Source organism: Candoia aspera, chromosome 8, assembly GCF_035149785.1.
Source record: "Candoia aspera isolate rCanAsp1 chromosome 8, rCanAsp1.hap2, whole genome shotgun sequence".
NCBI lineage: Eukaryota > Metazoa > Chordata > Lepidosauria > Squamata > Boidae > Candoia > Candoia aspera.
In genome coordinates this window covers 41,028,696-41,053,722 of record NC_086160.1, presented here as the reverse complement: position 1 = coordinate 41,053,722, position 25,027 = coordinate 41,028,696, and the positions used below count along the sequence as shown (strand labels likewise).

The following is a 25,027-nucleotide window of genomic DNA, read 5'->3' as shown; positions in this document are numbered from 1 at the left end:
TGATATTAACACTCCCTTTATGTTTCTATTTTCTCCAACGTATACTGGGAGATACTGGATTCTCCTTGGTCAGAGATGCAGGAGACCATCAGACAGTTACAAAAACATGTCACAGTTTTCAAGCTATGAACATTACAAACTATTACAAACAGTCCCGATTTGAACCAATATCACAACTCTTGTCACGATGTTGATACCTTGCTGGTCTGTTGTATGACAGTGGAATATATTTCTAAAAATATTTCCCAAGCATCACAGAAGAATATGGACAAAAAACACGACTTGTAATAGGTATCTGGTAAGATAAAGTCGATGATCGAGAACAGTTATAAACTAATATTGGCAAGGGCAACTAATGGGTGCTTGAATTAACACAAAGTTATGAGACTAACTAGCATGTTGGGAGTTGTAATGATAAAGACTATAATCATTTGGAAGCATAAATGTTGCTGAAATTGAGGCCAGCTACCCTAGCCTGAGATTGGGACGCGGTGGCGCTGCGGGTTAAACCGCTGTGCTGCTGAGCTTGCCGATCGGAAGGTCGGCGGTTCGAATCCGCGCAACGGAGTGAGCTCCCATTGCTAGTCCCAGCTCCTGCTCACCTAGCAGTTCGAAAACATGCAAATGTGAGTAGATCAATAGGTACCGCTTCGGCAGGAAGGTAACGGCGTTCCGTGTCGTCATGCCGGCCACATGACCACGGACGGGTCTACGGACAACGCCGGCTCTAATGGCTTAGAAACGGAGATGAGCACCGCCCCCTAGAGTCGGACACGACTGGACTTTACGTCAAGGGAAACCTTTACTACCCTAGCCTGAAAGCTCCAGGTGGGTTGTGTTCCCCCCTGGCATATAAAAGAGTGAATCTGCAGCAGCAAGATTAGAAGGGCAGAAAGGACTGGCAAACTCCCGACATTTGCAGCTGGTTTCCAGAGCTATTCAGAAGAAGATAGAGTAAGTGTCAGAAAGCAGAGTGCTTACAGCTCAAAGGTCAGACAAAACCTTTTTCTCTCCAGGAAGGTATACATCTAGGACTCCAAACATTTATTTTCTCAGATAAGTGTTGGATATAAAAGACTTATATCTAAGACCATGCAGAAAATTCATTATTGGATTTTGTGTGTATGTGAAAATAGTATTTGTGGGAGCAAAGAAGACCCTCTGCTAAGCAGTATTTGGTGTGTAATGCAGTTAACTGTAGTTATAACATCTACATTCCCATCTCTTCTTGCAAAGCATTATTTTCCAGTATAACAGCATGGTCGTAGCCAATCAGCAATCATGTGCTGAGCATGTTGAATCTACGGTTCCATGTCACTAATGAGATTTGGTTTTGAATTAATATCAGAAGAAAATTAATTGTACTATAATCCCTCATGGAAATTCCAGTTCTACTGAACTGCTTTCCAACTGGAATGCAGAGGATCAACTAACTGAAAATATCTCAGAAGAGCCACCATAGGTACTTTTCTGAATCACATCTGTGATTCAAAGTAAAGTGATCAATGGGGACTTACTGCTTGTGGTGTTGTTACTTTCCCCAGCCTGTGGAAGAGGATCTGCATCCTGGATAACTTGTAATACTCCAACTGTCCGGATAGGAGGATCCACTACTATAGAGCTTTCATTCACAGTTATGTCACTAGCTCCTGTAATCTGATTGGTTGGTGGTCCTCCTATAGAAGCTTCAAAATCTGGAGGGATTTCATCTACACAATCTGCATTGGGCTAAAAGAAATGAAAAAGAAGAGAATCATAGAATTGGGAAGAAAGATTGTAAAAGATAATGTTTAGGAGCAATATAGATTGAAGAGATCTGTTTCCCCCCACTCCCAAAAAGTCATCCCTACAATTTTATATGTTATACCATATTAATATATTCCATATATTATCAGGAAACACATATGCTAACTATGTATTTTCATTTCCCTTTAAACAAAAATACAATTCAAGTTGATGGAATCTATATTAATTTGTATATTGTGCTGAGAAAGAAATGGCCTATCATAAATCTGTTATGACAGATTTTTGTTGCAAAATTGCCTGGGATTAAAACAGTAACTCAGTTATATAACACTGACCTTAAATGAATTTATAGAATTTTCACATGAGTTGGAATCCAAATCATTTTATGCTTACTATGGCCATTTATTCTCAATAACACACTACATGTACTTCTATTTCACAGCATAGATTCAGTGAAAATATTCAGAGAGAAACACACTCAAAGAACACTTTTTAATCAAGCAAAGATGATTTTTAACTTTTTATACCAATATAGATTATACAATGAAACAGTCTTCCTCATCCAGGAGGCCCAGGTAACTGGTGTTTTTCTGGAACAAAACTTCTTTTCTAGCCAAGTCCAAGCTGCTTGAGAATCAGGAAAAGTTGTAGCTGAATGACATCTGAAGGGATTATCTTTTTTCTTTCTGCAACTCCTTTTTTTCTGAACCTTCACTGCTTTAGGAAACTTAAGATTTAAGGAATTCATTATGTTTTAAAAACAATTTTCTTCATCAGCTCTTATGCCAATACCAGTGCAAATGGTATCAGTTTTAAATGGTTCCTCTAAATATATGTGTGTAAGATAAACTTTTTTCTTCCATTAATACCTCCAATTCAAGTAACTCCAATTCTGTAAATGTTATTAAATAAAAAGTGCATAATATATTAATAAAAACTGAGTTTCTTTTCACTGGTCATTTCTTCTGCATAGCACTACTTGTCAGGCTTTGGTATATTTTTCTTCTGATGTTGTGCGTTTCTAGAGTGTGAAGTTAATGATGGGTTTTCCTTTGGAAACACTGTGATGTATCAATCTTTAAACGTCTTTTTCTGAAATGGTATTTGTAGCAAGCAAAGTGACTTGTTAAGCGGGAGTGTTGTTGTGACTATACCCCCTTATACCAGACTGTCAGTCCACTTCCCCACAAGGGAGAGATACTTCGGGTCATGTACTGTACATAGCAATGTACACCAGCCCCTCCCTCTGCTGATTGCAGAAAAAGGATGGTTGTTTTAAAACAAAAGGCAAAACTCAGGATAAATCTGTGGAAAGAGGCTGGGTAAGGAATGGGGCTTCCATCTTCCCAACAGCCTCTGATAAATGGCCAGACTATTTCAAGAAGCTGGAAGAGATCCAGGTAAAGGAAACAGAGGAATTTTGCTTGAAGATAATTCTGTTTATGTAGAAGCAGGTAAAGTATATAGCTAGGAATCTGCATTAGAGTTTTTATTTCTGTTTGTAGTGTTGCGTTTAGACTTTCACCTTTTATTGTCTATGCAACTTGCTCAGTTCAGCTTCAGCTTTTATTCTTACTTTGGTAAAAACTGTGGGTTAAAATGTAATATATTTTTTTCTTTTAAAACTATGCAGGATTGGTAATTGTCATTTGAAATCTCTCCAGCATCTTTACAGAGATTCTGAGAGAGCTTTCCATTCATAGCAGACTATTGCCATCCTGCCTGGAGCATTTTATCTTCTTTTGGGATTTCTCTTTTAATTCATCTGTAAGCAGTTGATCAGATTTTAGGCAGCTCTGTAATTTAGTTTTTCTTCACATTGAATGTTTGCATTTGTGTCAGTAAACACCTGAGTAAACCTTAATTTCTTTAATCAGACACAAATCTGATCTCCGGCCTAAACATAGCGTTTCTCCCTCTCATACTCAGAGTAGGCGTAAAGCTTGGGTAAATAAGGGAAAGGGCTGATACTTTTAACTGTTGCTTAAATGGAAGGTTATTTGAATGGGCAGCTAATTTCTAATTACTTTCGTTTTTTAAAACCTTCAAGCATCAAGATGGTCAAAGAAGCCAAGAATCTCTAGTCAGATAAATATATTTTCCTTCTAGTCTGTGCTCTGAACAATATGGAACATTGTGCAGGGACCCTCAACTTTCTTAGCATTTATTGCTGAGAATAGCATAGGCTAGGTGAGATGGCCAGAGAAAGCCAAATAACAGATGTGAATTTGCTGATGGGAAATTCATGATGGCTAGTTAACATACTGTTCTGTTTGTATTCGATGCCATTCTTATGTATAGATTTTACCTTATCAGTATAAACAGATCACATATTTTCTTCAAACAATTGTTCCTTTAATTCCATCTTTACATTTACTTAAATAATATGGTTCATGTGGAGAATGGCCTATTAAGGACAACTCATACTTTTTTAAGAGCAGTTCACAAAATGGCTCTAGAATACTCAGATATCGTCTGCACATGGGAATATATTATTTGCTTTTAGTTATAAATTAGTATATATGACTTGCTTTTCATTATAAAAAAAGAATAAAACTTATATTCACAAAATACACTTTTACTTATTTTATTACTTGGCATGCTTACCGGAATTCCTAGTGCTTTTAGTATGTTCATTTTACACATAGGACAGGTACGATGATCTAGGAGCCATGGATCTACACAAGATTTGTGAAAGAGATGCCTGTGAAATGAAGGAAAATGACATGTAGTTCAATTTTTTTCCTCTATAAAGGTCTTAATTTTCAAAAATTAAGTTGAAATAATTTATTGTGCAATATAAAATATCTAAATTAATGGTATATTTGTGCAGGCAACATTTTAATCAAAAGAAAATCCTAAAGCCTCTGAGCTAAAAAAAAGAAAATTATTTTGGAGCTGTTTATGATGCAGTATTAGATCCTTAGAGAATGAAATAAAGTAGATAAGATAGCTTTTTATTATTATTATTATTATTATTATTATAGAAAATTTTAAAAAGGTCATCCCTTTTGGATATATGTGAAAAACAGCATAGATAAATGAACAAATCCATTGTCCATGATAACTCCAAACTTAGAAATAATTAGACATTTCTCCCAGTATGACAAATAAACAGTTCATTGTATTTTATTTATTATGACAGTAGTCGTGAACTTGTCACCCCAAATACTGTGACATTACAGAACATTAATTAACATAGTGAGTGTACACAATAAATGTGTCAAGTGCTAGGCCTGGAATCCAAAAGTACAAACTTCTATATCATGCAACCTAATGAAACTTTGAGAAAGGTTCTGAATTTTTTAAAAATCAATTACTTTATTAAATTTGTTGGGAAAATTTATGATAATAACTTACCGGCAAGGCAAGATCCTGACAACATCATTTGGTTTGTAACCCTCAATACACACTGCACAGTTATCAAAATCAGACTCAGTTTCCTAAAAAACAGTAATAATGCTAATTAATATTTTTAACAATAAAAATCCAAGCCGAGTGAAATGCACACAGATATGTCCTTGTTGATCTAGGCCAACATCCATGTGCAAATGAATGGCAGTAGCATGTAACAGAGCCTATCCTGTTCTTTTCCTTGTGGTATATGTACATGGGCAGTCTAAACTCCAGATCACTTTGAAAATGGTAGCTTTGCATGAGCCTTCCTTGGTTTATCCAATCTTTCAAACTCTGACTAGTCGAGGTCTTACACACTCCATTTTGTAGTTGCAAGTAAAAAACCTCTACTTTTATTTTTTATTATTTTGCCCTTAATATGCTTGTCTCTGAACAAAGTGGTTTTTAAAATTACCTTATCTCCTTTCCTTATTGTTCTGACTTGTAGTTTGCTGATTGCTTTCTTTGCAGCATCTCCAAGACGGCGCTGAAAATTAAAAAAAAAAAAAGCCCAAATCATTTTATACAGTACTTCTAGGATATACCTCCATACAGATTACCTCTTGCATTAATACTAATTCAAGATCATTTAAAACAGAAGAAGAAAAACAGGAAACAAACTCTGCAAAACACTTAACATAACACAGATTAAAAGTATTAAATTATGAACCTACTGTACTGGTAAGCAAAAAATGTGAGATTTTGTTACTGAAGTTTTTTTTAAAATAGATCCTTCCTTGTTTTCTATGTCTTATACTTTAATTTACTAGCTAGCTGTTTAGTTAACCAGTGACTTGCACAAATCCATAAAAACAGGTTAATACCCTACAAAATAAAGAATGTATATGGATATTTTAAAAATTAAGGCTAAAACCAAGGACATCTATAATTGAAGAGGGAACATAACTCATTATCAAGTCATATGATTTCCACACAGAAGGTCCCAAATTCATTCATACCTACCTACCACGTTATTCCATTTAGGGTAAGCAATATTATGCAAAATGCAGGAAAAAAGTGATAGATCTAGTAGTAGATAAAAGATTTATCTAATTTATCTAGTAGTAGATAAAGATAAAGAAATTTATCTAGTAGTAGATAAAAGAAATTAAAAGCAGGAGATAAAGGAAATACAGCTACAGCAAACCTATTTTACATAAATATAATTCATTATATGCCTCTATACTTTCCTCTCCTCACAGAGCAAACCATCCTTTTTTCCATCGCATCCGCACATTGATTCATACAATGCCTTTTGTTCTTTAAATTTCTCACCCTTTCATCAGGAGATCTTTCATCAGCTCTGTCCAACTATGACTTCTTCAGTCGTCTTCTTCTGAATCCATTCCCTTTCCTTCATATATTCGTTTTGCAATCTGATGGTTGCTCATGCTATCAATAAGAATCAGCTACCTCAGCATACTTCTTCCATCATTCATTTTCAAATTCAACCCACATTCATTCAGGAACCATTCATTCTTGACCCTATCTCTTCCAATTTGATCACATACACTTCTTAAGTACCCCATTCCCACCGCATTCAAGTTGCTTGTATGTCTGCCAACATGCCCAACTCTTTTCATTTAACAAAGTGGACAGAAATATGCTCTTAAACATAGACATTTCTTCTTTTCACAAAGATGTATTTCTCACAAGAGAACACATATACCTATTACCATTCTACCAGCACTGGCACACTTCAGAATACTTCCATCCATTTTTCCTTCTTTAGTACACATTTTCCTTCTTTCAAAGTACACACATTTCTCTACTTGCTCTAATTTTTTGTCATTTGTATATAATTTATTTTCAGATCCACACTCTTTGGTGCATCATACAATCTCTCATTTGCAAATCATTTGAGTTCTCAGCTCAAACATGCTGCCACATGCATCACGTGATACAGAGTACCCGGACATTCATGTCTCTGGCCAATATGCCTGCAAAGTCACCACAGGCTGTCTTTATACATTAGTCCATAAATGCATTAAACAATCAAGAGGACATCACACATTAACTTACTCCCTACACAATGCTTAAACATTTGCTAAATATTACATTTATTCTCCAGTTGCACCATCTACACCTACAGCCTTATAATTTTTCCACATTCTCTAAGGATTTATGATTTCCCTTTCATCATTTTCTTTCTTGAATGTATAGCATCCATTTCAGTTCCATTTTTGAACATACCACTATCTTTCCCGTACACACCTCAAAAATACTCCTTCCAGCATTCTGTTACTTCAGTTCATCTCAAATAATTTAAACACTTTCATTTTTAATTCCATTCATGCTGCTGGAGGCTTGTTAACTCTTTTTAATCCATTTCCAAAACATTTTTATTTCCATTTTTATTTGTCTCTATTCTTTTAATCTTAACCATTTCTTGCTTTTTGACTACATTCTTTGCAGCTATCATTTTCTTTCTATGTATGTTATACAATAACCATTATCCTTATTTTTCCACAATCCATTTTCTTACATGCATTTTTTCACATAATTTCTTCTTACCCACAGCCTCTTTCACTTCGTAATCCCACCAGGCATCCCTTTTCATATTTCTCATTATAGTATAACCTTTAGAGTACTCTGAAGTGTAACACTTTTCATTCTGTTCCAAGAAGCTTCTGGAATTATAGTTTGGACATACAGAGGCCAAGGGCTAGCTGAACCAGAGAGAAGCCATGCTTTAATGGAATGGAACCTCTTTGCAGCCTTGCCCAGCAAATGACCCCTTCTAGTGATCATGATGGTTTGTTGCATTTTGTGTGCTACTTCTCTCACAATCTTTTCTATACTGGAAAATATTTCTGGAATCAAGCAGTTGTAGGACAACTTTTGGTAATCAATTACTAATTTATATAACTTCTCTGCTTATATTAGTTGTGAAAATAGTGTGGATCAGTGATGTGTATCTCTAATTAGTTTTGCTGGAACTGAGAAATATATTAAAGGGATTGTATTCAACCTTGGATTCAATAAACCTGTACAATTGTTGCACTATGTACTATTGCCTTTGGTGGTGATGGTCCCCCCACCTGAAGGACAAAGATCCTGAGATGAAAGGAAAAATGTCCTCTATGTTTTTCCCTTCTCAAAAGCGTTTACATCATCTTCCTTACATGCACTTTCCATTCATTCAGTTGGGAGATTGATCTGTCTTCTACTACTTACAGGATGGACTTTCCCTTCCTGTATCCATTCTCCTTCCACTTTTTTTTTTCTCACACACCTAGAAACTGTAATTACCCTTGTATTATTCACTAATTCTGATTTTATATTAATCAATCATGCTTTTCCATAATCAATTCCTTTTCCATATGTATATAGGAGCTGATATACTTAAATGACAATGTTGAATCAAACTGTAGGATGACTGCTGAAGAAATCTATCTGCTCTTTTACATGTTCTGTATGTAGACATAGATAGGGGGTGGGACTGGACTACCCCAGTCCCCATAATGCCAAGCAGCCAGCAGTTTTACAGTTGTGTTCACAGTTGAGGCATGGAGAAAGTTATCATGAAAGTTTGCCTATGAGCCAGTGAGTCATGTCCAGAGCAGCTGCCATGATAGCTATCAAGGCCCAAATGGTGACTAGCTTCAGGAGATAAAGAGGGAGAAAGGGTAGAGAAACACATCAAGAGAGAGTAATAGAGTAAGTCTGGGACCTTGTCAGAAATAGTAGGACATGGATTGATGGATGGATAGAAAAGGATTAAGTAATGCTAAGATAGAAAATGCATAGGTAAAGAACAGAACAATTGATAGAAGCTATAACACCATCCTTGTTTCTTTCATTATTGTCATTCACTGGCACATAACATACTACTAAATGATGAATTGCTTTTTTCATATACACCACAACAATCTATATAAAACCAATTCGTACATTAATATACTTTTATTTCTTCTGTTCTTAAGTAAACTTATTAATATTCCTTCTGTTCTTAAGTAAACCTAAATCTTCACATTCCTGCATATATTTATCAGATGCATTCCACAAAATCAGAGCATTTTCATCTTATTTTATTTCTCCCCATTCTTAGTTTCATAAACATGTAACATATCTCTTTATTTCATTTAATTTTTTAATTCGTGCTCTTCAGTTACTTCTCTTACATTCCAAGTTGCAATCTTCTATAGTTCATGGTCATCACCACTAGATATTGACATCCTCTGCCCATCACAGCTGTTGGGTCAGGTGCAGGAGAGATTGCTTATAGAGATTGATTGTTTTTTTTTTCTTTTTTCTTTCCCCCTCCCCTCTTGCTCATTCAAGCAATCTCTCCACTCTGCAAGGGGGGAAAAAGAAAAAAACCAAGTGATTTCTATAGGCGAACTCTTCTATGCCTGACCCTTCTTTTTCTTCCCCACCCCTTCACAGAATAGAGAGATTGGAGAGGAAGGGATTACAAGAGAGTAAGCAGGTAAACAATGGGGAATGCACTGGGCTGTTTGCATAGCATGCTCCCAGCTCCCAGCCCTGAACGCACTTGGGGCTGCTGGTGCCACTGCATTCCTTTCTATGTGTATTCCCCATGTCTGCCTGTTTACTCTCTTGTAACCCCTTCCTCTCCAATCTCTCTCCTCTGCAAGGGGGAAAAGAAAGAAAAACAGGTCAGGCACAGGACAACATGTACTGACTGTAATGGCAATCATGTGACTGAGGGAAGCTGCAAAGGTTGTAAACCCAGCATTGGTTGTAAAGTTATTTTTTCAGCACTGTTGTAACTTAAACGGTCACTGAACAAGGCAGTCAGTAAGTGAGGTCTACCTGTGTTGCAAATGATCTCATTTTAAAAGATAAAGGATATGATGACTGCCTACTCAATTTACCATTAAATCCAATTCATATGTGTTCAATAGAAATCTCTTTCATGGATTGTAGTGTGCTGTACAGAGAAAAAGTTGTGAATAGAAGTTCCTGAGCTTTCCCCAAGTTAAACAGTCCAATGAATTCAACCCCCTCCCCCTTCTTTGGTATGCAGCCCCCTTTTTGTGCCAGTCCATTCAGTTCTGTGCAGATGTCTGCAACGCCTCTGCCAGCTGACCTTGGATGCCAGAGATAGTCCAAACAAGATGCTTTCACACTCCTGGCTTGTCCCCCCTCCCACTTCTACTGACTTGCAAGTCTCAACTCATTTTGGTTTCATTCATGCATGTGAGTAGGATCAGATGTTCTGGGAACATTTGATCTGGGAGCATGACATATTGCCCATCTGAAAAAAAAACCTTAAAAACAATTAGTGAAAAGGTATATACAATTAGTGAAAAGGAAGAACAATGCAAGGGAGTTAAAGAAATGGAGGAAAGAATATATTAGGGAGCAGGCTTGTTAGGGTATTTAGCATGGAAGTTTTTAAGCAAAACAGGTGCATTAATATGATGACTGGAAACCCATTCATTATCAGGAAAATGTTTCCAGCAAACTAGGTACTGTAAGGAGCCATGGGGTCTGTGAGAATCCAAAATCTCTTTAACTTCGAAATGCTGTTCTCCGTCAATCATGATGGGGGTGTAAGTGAAGATGGGTGCCATCATGACAATTCATGAAGAGGTTTCAATAGGCTGCAGTGAAACACAGGGTGGAGTCTCTTTAAATTATGGGGAAGTTGTAATTGAACAGTGACAGGATTAATGATTTTTGTAATAGGAAAAGGTCCTATAAATTTTGGTCCAAGTTTTTTGGATGGTTGAGTTGAATGGAGGAATTTTGTAGAGAGATAGACTTTATCACCAATCTTCAAGGGTTTCTCAGGAGAGCATTTGCAATTGGCAACTTTCTTATAAGTGTTTTGTGCATCAGTTAGAGCTTGCTGAATGACTGTCCAAGCTGAAGCAACCCTTTTGCACCAGTCTGCAGCGGAGCAATTTTCTGGTGGAGAAAGAGGCAGTTCAGGAATGGATACAAAGTCCTGACCATTAACAACTTGAAAAGGAGAGAAACCAGTGCTTTGGTGGACTGCATTATTATAGGCGACTTCAGCAAAAGAGAGAAGGTCAACCCAGTAATCTTCTTGGTAATTTATATAACATCTGTCCTGACTAGCAGGAACCATGCCGAGACAAGGAATAAGTCTCTAGTGTTTTATTACTGCTACAGTAGACAGAAAATCCTACCAAACTGAAGAAGCGTGAGAAAACCCATACTGATAAACCCCAAAAGTCAAGGCAGGTCTGTTCTGTGTCTCTTTGAATGACAGCTCAAATTCTCTCTACTACACATGTATTTTCCCCCCTGGATAGGGGCCCCCTCCTGCTCACCATCGGTGCTCATGACACATCTAAGGAATTGCTTGAGAGTAGTTAGCTCATTCAGTTGATCCGTCCATTTGAGGATGGTTCAACAAGCTCAAAGCTTGTTTGGTACCAATCAGTTTTAGGAAAGATTTCCAAAATTTGGATGTGAATTGAATTCTGTGATCAGAAATCACAGAAATCACACGTTCGGGACACCCACGTAGACGGTACACATGTTGTAGAATAGCTTGGTGAGTTGGGGAGCCGTTGGGATCCTTGTACACAGTAAGAAGTGAGCTTATTTAGAAAATAGATTGATGACCACCCAGGTGACAGTTTTGTTCTTGCTTTCAGGTAAATTCACAATAAAATCCATGGCAATCTGTTTCCAAGGTCTGGAAGGTTCAGCCACAGGCTAAAGAAGCCCTTGAGGTTTTCCCCCTTTTTTCTTAGACCTGGCACAAATGGGGCAGCTAGTTACATAGTCTTTGACATCTGTGCGCAAAGTGGGCCACCAAAATTGCCAGCATACTAAATGTAGGGTTTTGACAAACCCGAAATGGCCAGCGGTCTTATTGTCATGAGATTGGTATAAAACGTTAGCCCACACCAGTTCAGGGATATAAAGTTTGTCAGCAGAATACCACAAGTCATTCAGCTCGGTTAAAGTATTTTTGTTAGTTTGTAACCAAGGGTCAGATTTTAGCACCGTTCACAACTCTTGTTGCAAATTGCCTGGGACTTTCACTTTCTTTGCTGCAGCTTGGCCGCGAGTTATGGCTGCTAAGCCTAACTGTCTGGAAGAGAAAACTGTGTCCACAATCTCCTTTTGCTTGCTATTGTGTTGGGGAAGGTGAGAAAGGGCATCTGCTAAAAAGTTTTTCTTGCCAGAAAAATAGGTTAATGTGAAATCGAATCGACTGAAAATTTGCACCCAACGAAGTTGCTTGGCATTCAATTTCCTAGGTGTGCATAACGCCTCTAAATTTTTATGATCAGTCCATACTTCAAAGGGATGTTTGGTTCCTTCCAAAAGGTGTCGCCAAGCTACAAGAGTTGATTTCACTGCGAAAGCTTCTTTCTCCCACACATGCCATCTGTGCTCGGTGTCAGTGAATTTATGAGACAAATAAGCACAAGGGTGCAAGGCGCCTTTGGGGTCTTGTTGTAAGAGTATTGCCCCCACCACCATATCTGATGCATCTGCTTGGATTATGAACAGTTGTTCAGGATCAGGATGCTTTAATATGGGCTCAGTTGTAAAGAGAGCCTTCAGATGCTCAAAAGCAGTTTGGCATTCAGTCATCCAATTCTGCTTCGCCCTGGGACTTTATGTGATGACTGCCTATTCAGTTTACCATTAAATCCATTCGTATGTGTTAAGTAGAAATCTATTTAATGGATTGTAGTGTGCAGTATAGAAAAAAAGTTGTGAATAGAAGTTCCTGCACTTTCCCTAAGTTAAACAGTCCAATGAATTCAACCCCCTCCCCCTTCTTCGGTATGCAGCCCTGCTTTTCATGCCAGTCCATTCAGTTCTGTGCAGATGTCTGCAACGCCTCTGCCAGCTGACCTTGGATGCCGGAGATAGTCCAAACAAGATGCTTTCACACTCCTGGCCTGTCCCCCCTCCCATTTCTACTGACTCGCAAGTCTCAACCCGTGCTGATTCCATTCATGCATGCAAATCGGATCAGATGTTCTTGGAATTTGATCTGGGAGCATGACAAAGGAGTTAAATGGACAAAATCAGCATGATTTCAAACTATTTTGAACTACACTGAGGAAAGCAAAACACATTTTACTACCTGCCTGTTCACTTGGAAAATTTATGCCACATTTGTTCATGTAAGACTGGAATGTGAATAATTTCTTATCCATCTGTTTCCAATTTTTTTTTGTCTCAAGACAACATGTCAGGTTTCAATGAAGAGCGGAGCAGTACGTATACACCAGATAAAATTTCAAATTAGTGTTATATATGTGTCTCTGTGTATATATATACATATATAGAGGTTTTTCTGTTGTTCTCTATTTTAAACCATGCAGTGGAGGACAGGACTGACATTTTTTAAAAGGCAAATGGACAATTGCCTTTAGGAGCAGGTAACCTAGCAATATTTGGATATTTTGGACTACCATTCTTACATACTCTATTCACTGTCCTGTTAGTTATAGAATACAGGAATGACAATTCTAAACTTCCAGAAAGTGCCATATTACTAACTCTTGCATAAAACATTTGCACTGCTTGGTGTGTTGTAGCCCATGAATACAAATGCATCCATGTACTTATAGAATAACCCACTTCTTCCCATTTTCCCTTTTGCTGCTTAGACATGAAGCCACTTCTGTTCCAGGCTGAGCAGTGGAAGAAAGGAATGCAAGAAAGAGTAAGTCTAATCAAGGGTCAGGGGAATATGCCAAGCAGAGGAACAAGGCAAGCCCAGGAAAAATTTCTTTCAACTTATGAGTTACTGAATGTAGATAATCAATTAATCAGGCACAAGATTAGTTGCCACTCTATATTATCAACTAAATGTTCAAAGATTTTGACTGGATTACACTGCTATATTTCTTTCCCATATAAACAAAATGCTGACATACACTTTGCCTCTATTAATAGTTTTGTACATGAAATGAAAAATCAAATTATAAAACCAAGCGTAATCCAGGAATACATATGTGCCTTCCTGCTTCTGGAATCACTATACACTAGTGAAGTACCGTACCTGCCTAGAATTGCACAACACAGATGTTTTTCATGTGAAATTGGTTCTACAGCTGATTCAAGCAAGTTAGAATAATGTTTTTTAAATTAACAAATATACAGTATATATATACCACCACCTTATATAGGTTCTGACCAATTTACATAAAACATTTCCAAACTATAACTCCAACCTGTGTCATGAGTACTGATGGTGAGCAGGAGGGGGGCCCTATCCAGGGGGGAAAACGCATGCGTAGTACTGAGGAGTTAAGCGGCCATTCAAAGAGACACAGATCAGACCTGCCTTGACTTTTGGGGTTTATCTGTCTGGGTTTTCCCACACTTCTTCGGTTTGTTAGGATTTTCTGTCTAATGCAGCAGTAATAAAGTACTAGAGACCTATTCCTTGTCTCAGCGTGGTTCCTGACTGTTAGGACATCAACCCTAACAAACTCGTACTCCCATTGAAAGAGGGAGGAACAAAAAAAAAAGGAAGAGACATTTGGGAAAATGTCTTCGGAAAACCAGGAAATTCGGCAGGCCATCCAACAACTGGCAGCAGCCCTGCAACAACAACACCAACAAGTAGATCTCCAGATCAACACATTACAAGCAGCCATGCTACAGCACATACAACAACCAGCTCCGATTAACCCACAACCCGTGCCAGCAGCAGCAGCAGCTCCGCCAGTAGTCTTGAGATCCCAGGGCAGTCTACCAGAGAAGTTTGGAGGAGAAGCAGGACAGTTGAGAACCTTTCTCACACAGTGGACAATGTTTTTCGACAGCAGACCGGCAGAGTTTCCCACAGACAGAACCAGAGTCACCTTCATTTTAAGTCTGCTAAAGGGACCAGCAGCCAAATGGGCTATTCCCATGGTGGAGAACAACGACCCAATTCTCAACGACTACCAGAATTTTCTGGCAGGGTTCCGAGCACACTTTGACGACCCGATCAGAGAGGTCACTGCCAGCCGGGAAATTCGGAAGCTCAAGCAATGCAACAAGAGGGTGGGAATCTACATTGCTGATTTCAAGCTGTTAGCAGGAGATCTGGACTGGAATGAGAGTGCCTTGAAAGACCAATTCAAACAGGGGCTGGAGGAAGAAATTAAAAATGAATTAGTGCTCCAGGGAACACCAGCTACCCTAGAAGGTTTCTATCAACTGTCTGTGGTTGTAGATGCCAGGCTAGAAGAGTTCAGACAGATGCAGCCAGGGAGAAACAGGGGCCTCAGAGCGCTTCCAGGAATTCCAGCTCTCTCCACAGGATCTCTTTACTCAGGACCAGAGGACCCGATGCAGATCGGGGCAAGCAGGAGGCTTATTTCTGAGGCTGAGAGACAGAGAAGGACAGAGAAAACCCTCTGTTTCTACTGCGGAGTCCAGGGGCACATGGTGAGAGCTTGCCCAGCGAGAAGCCAACCAAATTCCGTAAGAGCCCCAGGGAAAGCAGCAGAACCAAGAGCCACCTCCACCTCGGCTTCCAACCAGGGAAACTCTGTCGGTCTCCCTCCACAGAGCTCAGCAGGGAGACCATCAATCAATTAAGAAGGGCTGATTCTGAGGATTCCAAGCAATCCTTTTACTACTTACCAGTCATAATTGTCATGAGTAAGGACAATAATGCACGTAAACCCAGAGCACCAGGTCAAGCTAGAGGCCCTCCTGGATTCCGGAGCTTCCACCAATTTTATTGATGTAGACTGTACAAGACCTCAACATCCCGACCATAGAATTGCCATGTCCCATAGAAGTTGAGACCATTGACGGCCAGCCCCTCAAGGCAGGGCCGATTAGAAGTTTCACAGAACCTTTGCAACTAACAACGGGAGACCACACTGAGTGGATCCAACTTTATGTTACTGCATCACTTAATGTGCCTATAGTCCTGGGCACGCCTTGGCTGAGGATCCACAACCCATTGCTGAACTGGACTACGGGAGCAATCTCCTTCCCAGCTAAGGAATGCCAGCACCACAAGATTCAAGCCACTCTCCACTCTCCAGCAACCAACACAGTCACGGAAGCAGGGGGGGTCCAGTTGCCAGCCAAGTATGCAGATTTCGCAGACGTTTTCAGCGAACAAGAGGCCACAGCACTACCCCCCCCGTAGGGACTGTGATTGCACCATTGAGTTGATACCAGGAGCCAAGATTCCAGCAAGGAAACAATATCCCATGTCCCCCAAGGAACTAGCCACCTTAAAAGATTACTTGGATTCTAATCTCCAAAAGGGTTTCATCTGACCATCTACTTCCCCAGCGTCTGCTCCTACCTTCTTCGTACCAAAGAAGCCTGACCCATTGGCACCGGCAAACCAGGAGCCACCCATGAGAGTAGTACATGATTTCAGCTCCCTCAATAAAGTCACGGTCAAGGAAAATTACCCACTCCCCCTAATATCTGATCTGCTGGATCGCTTACAGAAAGCACGCATTTTTACTAGGTTGGACCCCAGGAATGCGTACAACCTGATCCGGATGAAAGAGAGGCATGAATATCTGACTGCCTTCGATACCAGGTTTGGTAAATTTGAGTACCTTGTTTTGCCTTTTGGCTTGTCTAACGCAGGAGCCATATTTTCCCAATTTATGAATCAAATTTTCTCGGATTTACTAGATAAGTACCTCGTCATTTATCTATATGACATATTAATATTCTCTGAGGATGCTACAACTCATGTAACCCATGTACATAATGTCTTACAAAGACTGAGAGAGAACAAGCTGTTCGCCAAGCTAGAGAAGTGTGCCTTCGATTTAACTGAATTATATTTCCTGGGCTATAAAATATCAACAGAAGGCATATCCATGGATCCTTTTAAGGTCCAGGCAATTCTCTCTTGGCAGCCCCCCCGAAATGTGAAAGATGTACAAAGATTTCTAGGGTTTTGCAATTTTTACAGGAGATTCATCAATAAATTTAGTGACAGGGCTAAACCCCTCACACAGCTTTTGAAGAAAGGATCAAAATTCATTTGGGGGGAGAGAGAGCAAGCAGCCTTCCAAGAATTTAAGCAACTCTTTGCATCCCAGCTGCTTTTAAAGCACCTTGATCCCACGAAGCAATTCATAATGCATTCAGATGCTTCAGATATTGCCATTGGTGCAGTTTTATTGCAATATACAAACAAAACAGAGAATACATTGTTCCCTTGTGCATTTTTCTCCCACATGCTCTCACCAGCAGAGAGAAACTATGATGTTTTTAACAAGGAGTTGCTAGCAATTAAAGCAGCATTTCAAGAGTGGAGGCGCTGGCTAGAAGGTGCAACCTTTCCTGTGAAAGTTTGCACCGATCACAAGAATTTACAGCTTCTACAAAACACCAGATCCCTCACCCCACGCCAAATCAGATGGAGCCAGTTTTTATCCCATTTCAACTTTGTAATTTCTTATGTTCCCGGGGCGCAGAACCGTTTGGCAGATGCCCTGTCTTGATCCATTCAGACTACCCCCACCTACTCACCAGGAGGTACAGGCTACTATATTACAACCTCACAACTTTCAGCAGTCTATGAGGGGGAACCAGACAGAGAGTTTAGCAGCAGACAGACAAGCAGAGGACCTATTTACAAGAGTCAGAGCTCAGCAGCAACAGGACCCGTATGCCAGGGCCAGGATGGATGACCTCCAGAGGGCCCCGCAAGACACTGCCTCCCCCTTTAATGTGGAGGCAGGAATCCTCTGGCATAGCAGGCAATTATACATTCCCCCCTCATTGAGGGAAGAAGTACTGAGACTTTGCCATGACCATCAAACGGCAGGCCACGGAGGTGTTTTCAAAACTCTCCATAGAGCTCTGACAGGCTACTGGTGGCCTAAGATGACTGCAGACATAAAGGGCTACATGGCTTCTTGTCATACCTGTAGACGAGCCAAGCCTCTCCCAGGGAAGCTCACAGGACTCTTGCAACCCCTACCCACCCCTAGTAGGCCTTGGGATACAATCTCCATGGATTTCATCACTGATTTACCCCCGGTCCAGGGGCTGACTTCCATACTAGTGGTGGTGGACCTTTTCACTAAAATGGCGCATTTTATTCCTTGCAAGGGCCTCCCATCTGCGCAAGCCACAGCACAGTTGTTCATGGACCATGTTTTTCGGTATAGAGGCATGATAAATCACTTGGTGAGTGACAGAGGCCCTCAGTTCACTTCCAGGTTCTGGAAGGCCCTTTTCCAGTCATTAGGGGTCCAGATCCACCTATCATCATCACATCATCTGTCTAGTAACGGGCAAGCTGAGAAAATTAACCAATGGTTACAGCAGTATCTCAGATGTTACACCACTTATCAGCAAGACAATTGGCCAGCCCTGCTCCCCATGGCAGAATTTGCTTATAACAACTCTGTGCAATCCTCTACCAAGATGTCTCCTTTCCAAGCACTCTACGGGGTTAACACTCGGGTGTTGCCCACCTCCTCCCAGCAGGGAACTGTTCCAGCTGCAGCTGGTTTTCTTAAAGAGCAACAAGCCACACAGGAGTTGTTAAAGGAGCAGCTGAACAGGGGAAAGAGTGCTTACAAGAGAGCTGCAGATGCTCACAGACAAGAGGGGCAGCGATTGCGGTAGGAGACAAAGTGTGGCTCTCTACCAAGTTTTTGACCTCTACCAGGCCCTCCAAGAAGTTGGACTCTAAGTTTGTGGGCCCTTTCACTGCGGTACAGCAGATAAATCCAGTGGCTTATCGCTTAAAGCTGCCAGCATCCATGAAAATCCATCCAGTGTTTCACAGAGCATTGCTAGCCAAAGACCCTCCCCCAAGTACCTTACAATTGCAACTGCCCGCCCCCCACCTCCAGTAATTGTGGAGGGGGAGGAGGAATACGAAGTTGAGGAAATTCTGGACTCTAGGAGGAGGGGAAGGGACATCCAATATTTAATACACTGGAAAGGGTACCCTGAGGAAGAGCGCACGTGGGAAAATGCCAGAGATGTGCATGCACCAGCGCTGGTTCAACGATTCCATCACCTTTTCCCTCACAAACCCAAGCCTCGCACTCCACCAGAGATTCCTCACTTGACTGAGCAAGCAGAAGAATCCCAAGCAGAGGAGTTCGTAAGTTGGCAACCTCCACCCCCGCCTGAGGCTCTGAGGCCAGAGACAGAGGAGGAGGGAGAGCCGCAGCCCTTCACCTTGGGCGTGCATTTCCCAAGGGGGAGGGGGGAAGAATCTTCTAATTATCTAGCTATTTTCCAGCAGCAGCCACCTGGGCCAGAAGCGTTATCAGACCTGGAGAGCAGCACTGATTCGTCCTTGGAGGAGTTTTCCTTTGAAGAATTTCCATCATTGCCCAGTTCCCATGGGAGCTTAGAAGGAGACATAGACTCTTATCAAACCTCTGGAAGGGAGGGGGCTGAAATGGAATGTGAATCTGGAGGGGAGGGTGATGTCATGAGTACTGATGGTGAGCAGGAGGGGGCCTCTATCCAGGGGGGGAAATGCACGTGTAGTACTGAGGAGTTAAGCAGCCATTCAAAGAGACACAGATCAGACCTGCCTTAACCTTTGGGGTTTATCTGTCTGGGTTTTTCCCACGCTTCTTCAGTTTGTTAGGATTTTCTGTCTAATGTAGCAGTAATAAAGTACTAGAGACCTATTCCTTGTCTCAGCGTGGTTCCTGGCTGTTAGGACAATAATAATTAACAGTATTATTAATTTAAATATTGCTAACAGATGAATCAGAGATTTACAATAAAATACAATCCATATTAAAATCAGTGATACTAAAAGCTATAAACAAAATAGTAGGAGTGAGGGAGCCACCATACTCCATAGTGTTGGGGCCATAAGCAAGAAGACTTGCTTTCTGGCTCATGCACCCTTTGTGTAAGAAGCATGGGCAGAATCATTTATATATGTTACATAACATATTTTTAGCTCTAACAGACATATTGAGGATTTATTTAGGATTTAGAATAGCAAAAATATATTTGAACAACTTGGCCTATTAATAAATTAATAGTACAGGAGCATAAAAGTTCACTTGATATGTAATAGAGACAACATGTTTCTTTTATGTAGAGATTATTACTAAAACAAGTAGTTGACTAAATTTTATATTTGACTACAAGTAGTCCTCACTTAACAACCATTCATTTAGTGATGGTTCAGACTTACAGTGGTACTGGAAAAAATAACTTATGACTGGTCTTCACACTTACAACTACTGCAGCATCCCATGGTCACGGGATCGCCATTTTCTATCTTCCTGGCCAGCTTCTGGCAAGCAAAATTAATGGAAAACCGTATGCTTTGCTTAATGACCATGTGGTTCACTTAACACCCATGGTGATTCACTTACCAACTGCTCCATAAGGAGAATCGTGATGTAGTGGTACTATCATATCAATGAACAACAAGCTGCAAACTCCTGTACTCAAGTAAGAAATAGTGAAATATATTATGTTGCTTATTAATTCAATGCATTGGCTGCTTTTAGGCATGTGGACTTGATTAGTCCCTTGACTGATGTAATCCAAGTCAAAAAATATATTAAATAACTTATTGTGCTAGACTATATTAATTTAATCGCCTTAGGTGAGAGGAGAGGGACCTAGCAATCAACTTCTTGGTCTTTGTCTCCATATTTAACTTTACAAAATACACTTTTCTTTATTTCTTATGTAAGTTTAATGTATATAATGAATACTCTCTAGAATACTGTATTCATCATGAAAACTAATTCATTATGATGGGCACTAAACAATTAAATGTCAAATAAACCAATCCAGTTCCAGCTGTGTTGTATTTTAACAATAATCCCCAATCAGTATTTCTCAGGTTTCTGGGAGCTGAAGGTAAAATATGTGTACACCACCATTTATGGTGAATTCTTTTTTTAAAAGGAGAGGGATTGGTACTTATCTGCAAGCTAAGTAGCCACTCACCTGATTTCTGTCTCTGGCATTTGCATATCTGAACCTTTGAATGTAGTAGAAGACCAGCCATGCTAAGGAGATGATCATCAGCACAATGAAGGAGATGGATACAAACACAACAGAAGTACGACTAACATACTTCTGCAGGTTACGGGTTCCAACTGTTATGTGCATCATTACAGTAATATTCCGCTCCAGTAGGCTCACTATTTCTTTCCCCTTTGGCTCAGGGATCATTATCGCCACAACATCATCAATACCTATCAGAAAAGAAAGAACTATTAAAAGAGAAATACTCCAATTGATCCCCCAAACAATTTTATTTTCCTCAAGAGTGATATCATCACTGGAAAAGAAAATACAATAAAAAATGAAGTCCAGAAGTCACCAAATGCCCACCAGCTTCCCTTTTTTATCCCCCAGAGGCTCCCAGGAGTAGTGGGACCAAAATTTGGCGCTTCTTATAATTTTGGGAATTTCTGTATGTTTTAAGAGGCAAAGTGGGTGTCTTAAGCCTCACAATGCTAAAACTCCTAAAAATACCTTCCAAGCTGGGCTCTTTGGGAATGTGGCCTTCAGCTTGCCATATAAAGCCTCATAATGCCCTCAAGACAATAGAAGTTGTTCACCCTTGTGCAAAGATAAAGCAGGTGAAAAAACTAATGGACACATCTGGGATCAGCAACAAATGTAATTCACGGAACATAGGATCTTTAAGAACTTTAAGATTTACATCCTGTTCCCAAAAATCAATTTGCAAAATACAGTTTATCCTTGCTGATACATCTGTGTAGTTGTACAAAACATTTTTTTCTGTTGCAAATTTAAGACTTCGATGCATCTAGTACATTGTCATGACTTAGTGAACAGATTTTCCTTTTCCTGTTTGAATCAGGCTTTTCCCTCCAAAATGTATTGCTTGCCACCACACAGATCCATTTCTAGCTGTTTATGACTTTGCCTGCTTGGCAGTACCTTAGCTCTTCTTTGGTATATTATTTCTTCTAAAAAACCCTCTTTTCTCTTTACAAGAATGCTTCATTTCTTAGCTGTTACCAATGGGCCTCTCTAGCATCCTTCAGCTGCTTGACAGACAAAAGGAGTTAATCCTTCCTTCTTTAACATAGCATAGGTTCCATACCTGAACATCTAATTGCATTTCTTATTAAAGGTTTGCTAACTTCAATATTCAGTGACATTACATACAGGAAAGTTCGGTCAGCAGGAGATAAGGGATCGACAACAGTTTATGAATACTATATAAGTTATATAAATATCTGACCAGTTCTGATACTATTATTTAAGTATTTGGGTAATATAAGCATATAAAATATTTCAATGTAAGTTATATTTATGTTAGCTGTGTTTCCACTAGTAACTTAATAAACTCAACTCTCTTCCTCTTTCTGTTTCTGGATATTAATGAAGAATTTACCATGAATTTATAGGTAGCCAAGAGGATTAATCACATTAAATTATGAAACAAAGGTGTCAAAGTACAGTGAATGGATCATCTTTTTAGATATCTTTTCATTTGTTTGGGACAACTTATAGGTTGTTATTTAACCTGTAAGACAAAGAATTTGCATGTTTTTTGGGAACAGGGTCACAAACCTAGTTCACTTGCATGATGCACATGGAAATTGTGTTGGTAATGAACTTTGAAGAGCATCCTTTGTTTGCAGCACTCTTTAATTTTGGATTCTGAAGTGGCACTGAGGATTAAGGGAGATTCCAAATAGAGGTTTTATAATACAATCATCATACCTCATTGAATGGAATTTTATTGGAAGGTTGCAGATGTTGTTTTCCTTTTGTAATCTTTGTGTGTATTATTGTTTTTTTTTCCTTATTAAAAAGTAATTTAGGAGGAATAGATGGAATAGTTGCAAGATCTATAACAACCTTTATTTTAGAATCATTCTCAATAATGGTAGGAAATCAAAACATCTCAGAATTATGTTTTGAGATAAACCCCATAACCACTTTTTGATTCTCTATTTGCAATCAGTTCGCATGAGGGACTTCATTCCATTGCTTACATACATAGACTTTAACAGGTTCATCTACTCTTCATTAATCATTACTTTTCTGTCTCTTAATTACTATTATCTTTTCATTGTTCTATATGTAAGTCATCTCCGTCCACTATAGGTTTTCACTCCTCCGGCTGTTTGCACAATGGTTATTCAGACCGCAGGCCACATTAAATAAGTTCCACTCTATAGACCATCCCTATCTAGCTAGAATTTAAGATCTATGAAGAAACAGTTTTAGAGTCCCAACAGCCCATTATTTTTTACTCAATTTACTTATGATTAATTCTAACTGAATTGAGTGAAAAGGATAAGGCATCTATTCCAGCATTGCACGACACATATAATTTCTATCCTAAGAACAAATAAGCCTCCTCTACCTGGTCAGCATCACAAGATATTACTCCTGGGACAAACTTCAAGGATAGCTTCAAAAAGCACTGAGTTAAACAATTAATTCTCTGTTGTTTCTTTGACAAGGCATTTAATACAATCTGTTAGTTCTGCCATAATGAGGAATGTTTAGTTTTTAAAACTGCTAGCCAGCTGATATTAACTGAAAGAAACTGCAACAACTCATTTGCTTTAAATTATCCTTAGGATTCATCAAAAGCCATCTTAAACTCATATTACTACATATCTTGTATTACTTATGACACATTCATATTCTTTAAACACATTTCTTCTGTTTATTTTGAAAAATTTTCTGACCACAGATTTCCTTTCAAAGCTTTTTAAAGATTCTGACAGATTCAGAAAAGCAGAATGTTCATTTAAGTTCCCTCCTCACAAATCTTTTTTTCTCATTTTGATCACTGTAGTCAATGGTCCATTAATTGGGAGTATGTGAGGAAAGCTGAAAAAGATCTTGGGATTATATTTTAACTTGTTAGTTTACTACCCTTTGGGAAATATGAATATTTATTCTTCTGAATATTTCAAATATGTACAGTAAGCATTTTTTGATGGGCCCCTTCCACACATGGGAAATTGGAGCAATTGAACCTGTTCCTCTCCTCAGAAACCTGGTTTCTATCACATGAATGCTCAAAACATCCATCTGAAAACCAATTCTAAACCAATTGAACAATACAATCTATCTACATTAAAAAAACAGTAAAGCAAGTGCTGACACGAAAAAAGCAAACAAATGTTTGCATCTTTGGTTTCTCAAGGTTAGTAGCCCTGAAACCAGAGAACTATAGAAAAAGAAAAAGGACTTCTACCATCAGCATGCCACCACAGAGAAGATCCTCTAACAGCCCCCCACTGAACTTTCAACATCAGGCTTCATATTATAATCCCCATTTACAAAAACTATATTTGCCTAATAATGTGTGTCACCACATTCTATTCATCATAGATTACTGCCAATTTAAAGGCCAGAATGACATTTTTCCCTCAAACAAAGAACATTTGTTATTATAAGTAGTGTAACAAGGAATCTTTCCATGCACTGGCATTTACTGTCCTCAAATACTTGCTGTGCTGGTTTCAAGATGATTTGTGTTGCTGACCAATTGGTTTCACAATTAGTTTGCATCCCATTTTGTGTTGTTAGCTGTTTCTCCCAAGAAGTCCAAAAAAGGGAAGTAGATAGATACTGCATAGTTGTAAGTCAGCAAGCACCCTGTTTCAAACTGCTTTCAGTGCTCAGTGATTTATTGCGCAGCCTCTGCTTTCATCACAACAAAGAAAGCAAAAAGGGTCTTAGCCACCCACCTCAACATAGACGTACACTTTACACATTGGCCCACATGTATTTGTGTACATCTGCCTGGTGGTTTACAAAACTTGTCCTGATGGGGATGGTTATAAGGGAAGACTGAATTTTCAACTTCTAACAAATGCAGAGATGTCTAAAAAGCTTTCTGTTCACTAAGGTGGCATATCAGAAATCCCTGTAAAATCTGTTAGGCCAGTTTAGTGTTGCATACAACATGTTGCAGGGGTGGACATATTTATGAAGCTAAAATACACTGAGAAGCCTATAAGTCTTTCCT

General features: G+C 39.3%; 1 protein-coding gene across 2 annotated transcripts in view; it reads right to left on the bottom strand.

The window, feature by feature from the left end:
• Positions 1–25,027, bottom strand: part of RNF150 (ring finger protein 150) — a 94,792-nt gene that overhangs the window by 14,439 nt on the left and 55,326 nt on the right. Inside the window, exons 2-6 of one of the 2 annotated variants that reach the window (XM_063310507.1) lie at positions 20,998–21,248; positions 5,558–5,629; positions 5,107–5,189; positions 4,354–4,450; positions 1,518–1,728 (exon numbers count right to left, since the gene is read on the bottom strand). In XM_063310507.1, the coding sequence (XP_063166577.1) occupies positions 1,518–1,728; positions 4,354–4,450; positions 5,107–5,189; positions 5,558–5,629; positions 20,998–21,248 (714 nt within the window). Of the gene's footprint in view, positions 1–1,487; positions 1,729–4,353; positions 4,451–5,106; positions 5,190–5,557; positions 5,630–20,997; positions 21,249–25,027 lie in introns of those variants that run through there. The other variant, XM_063310506.1, reaches the window with a different exon arrangement.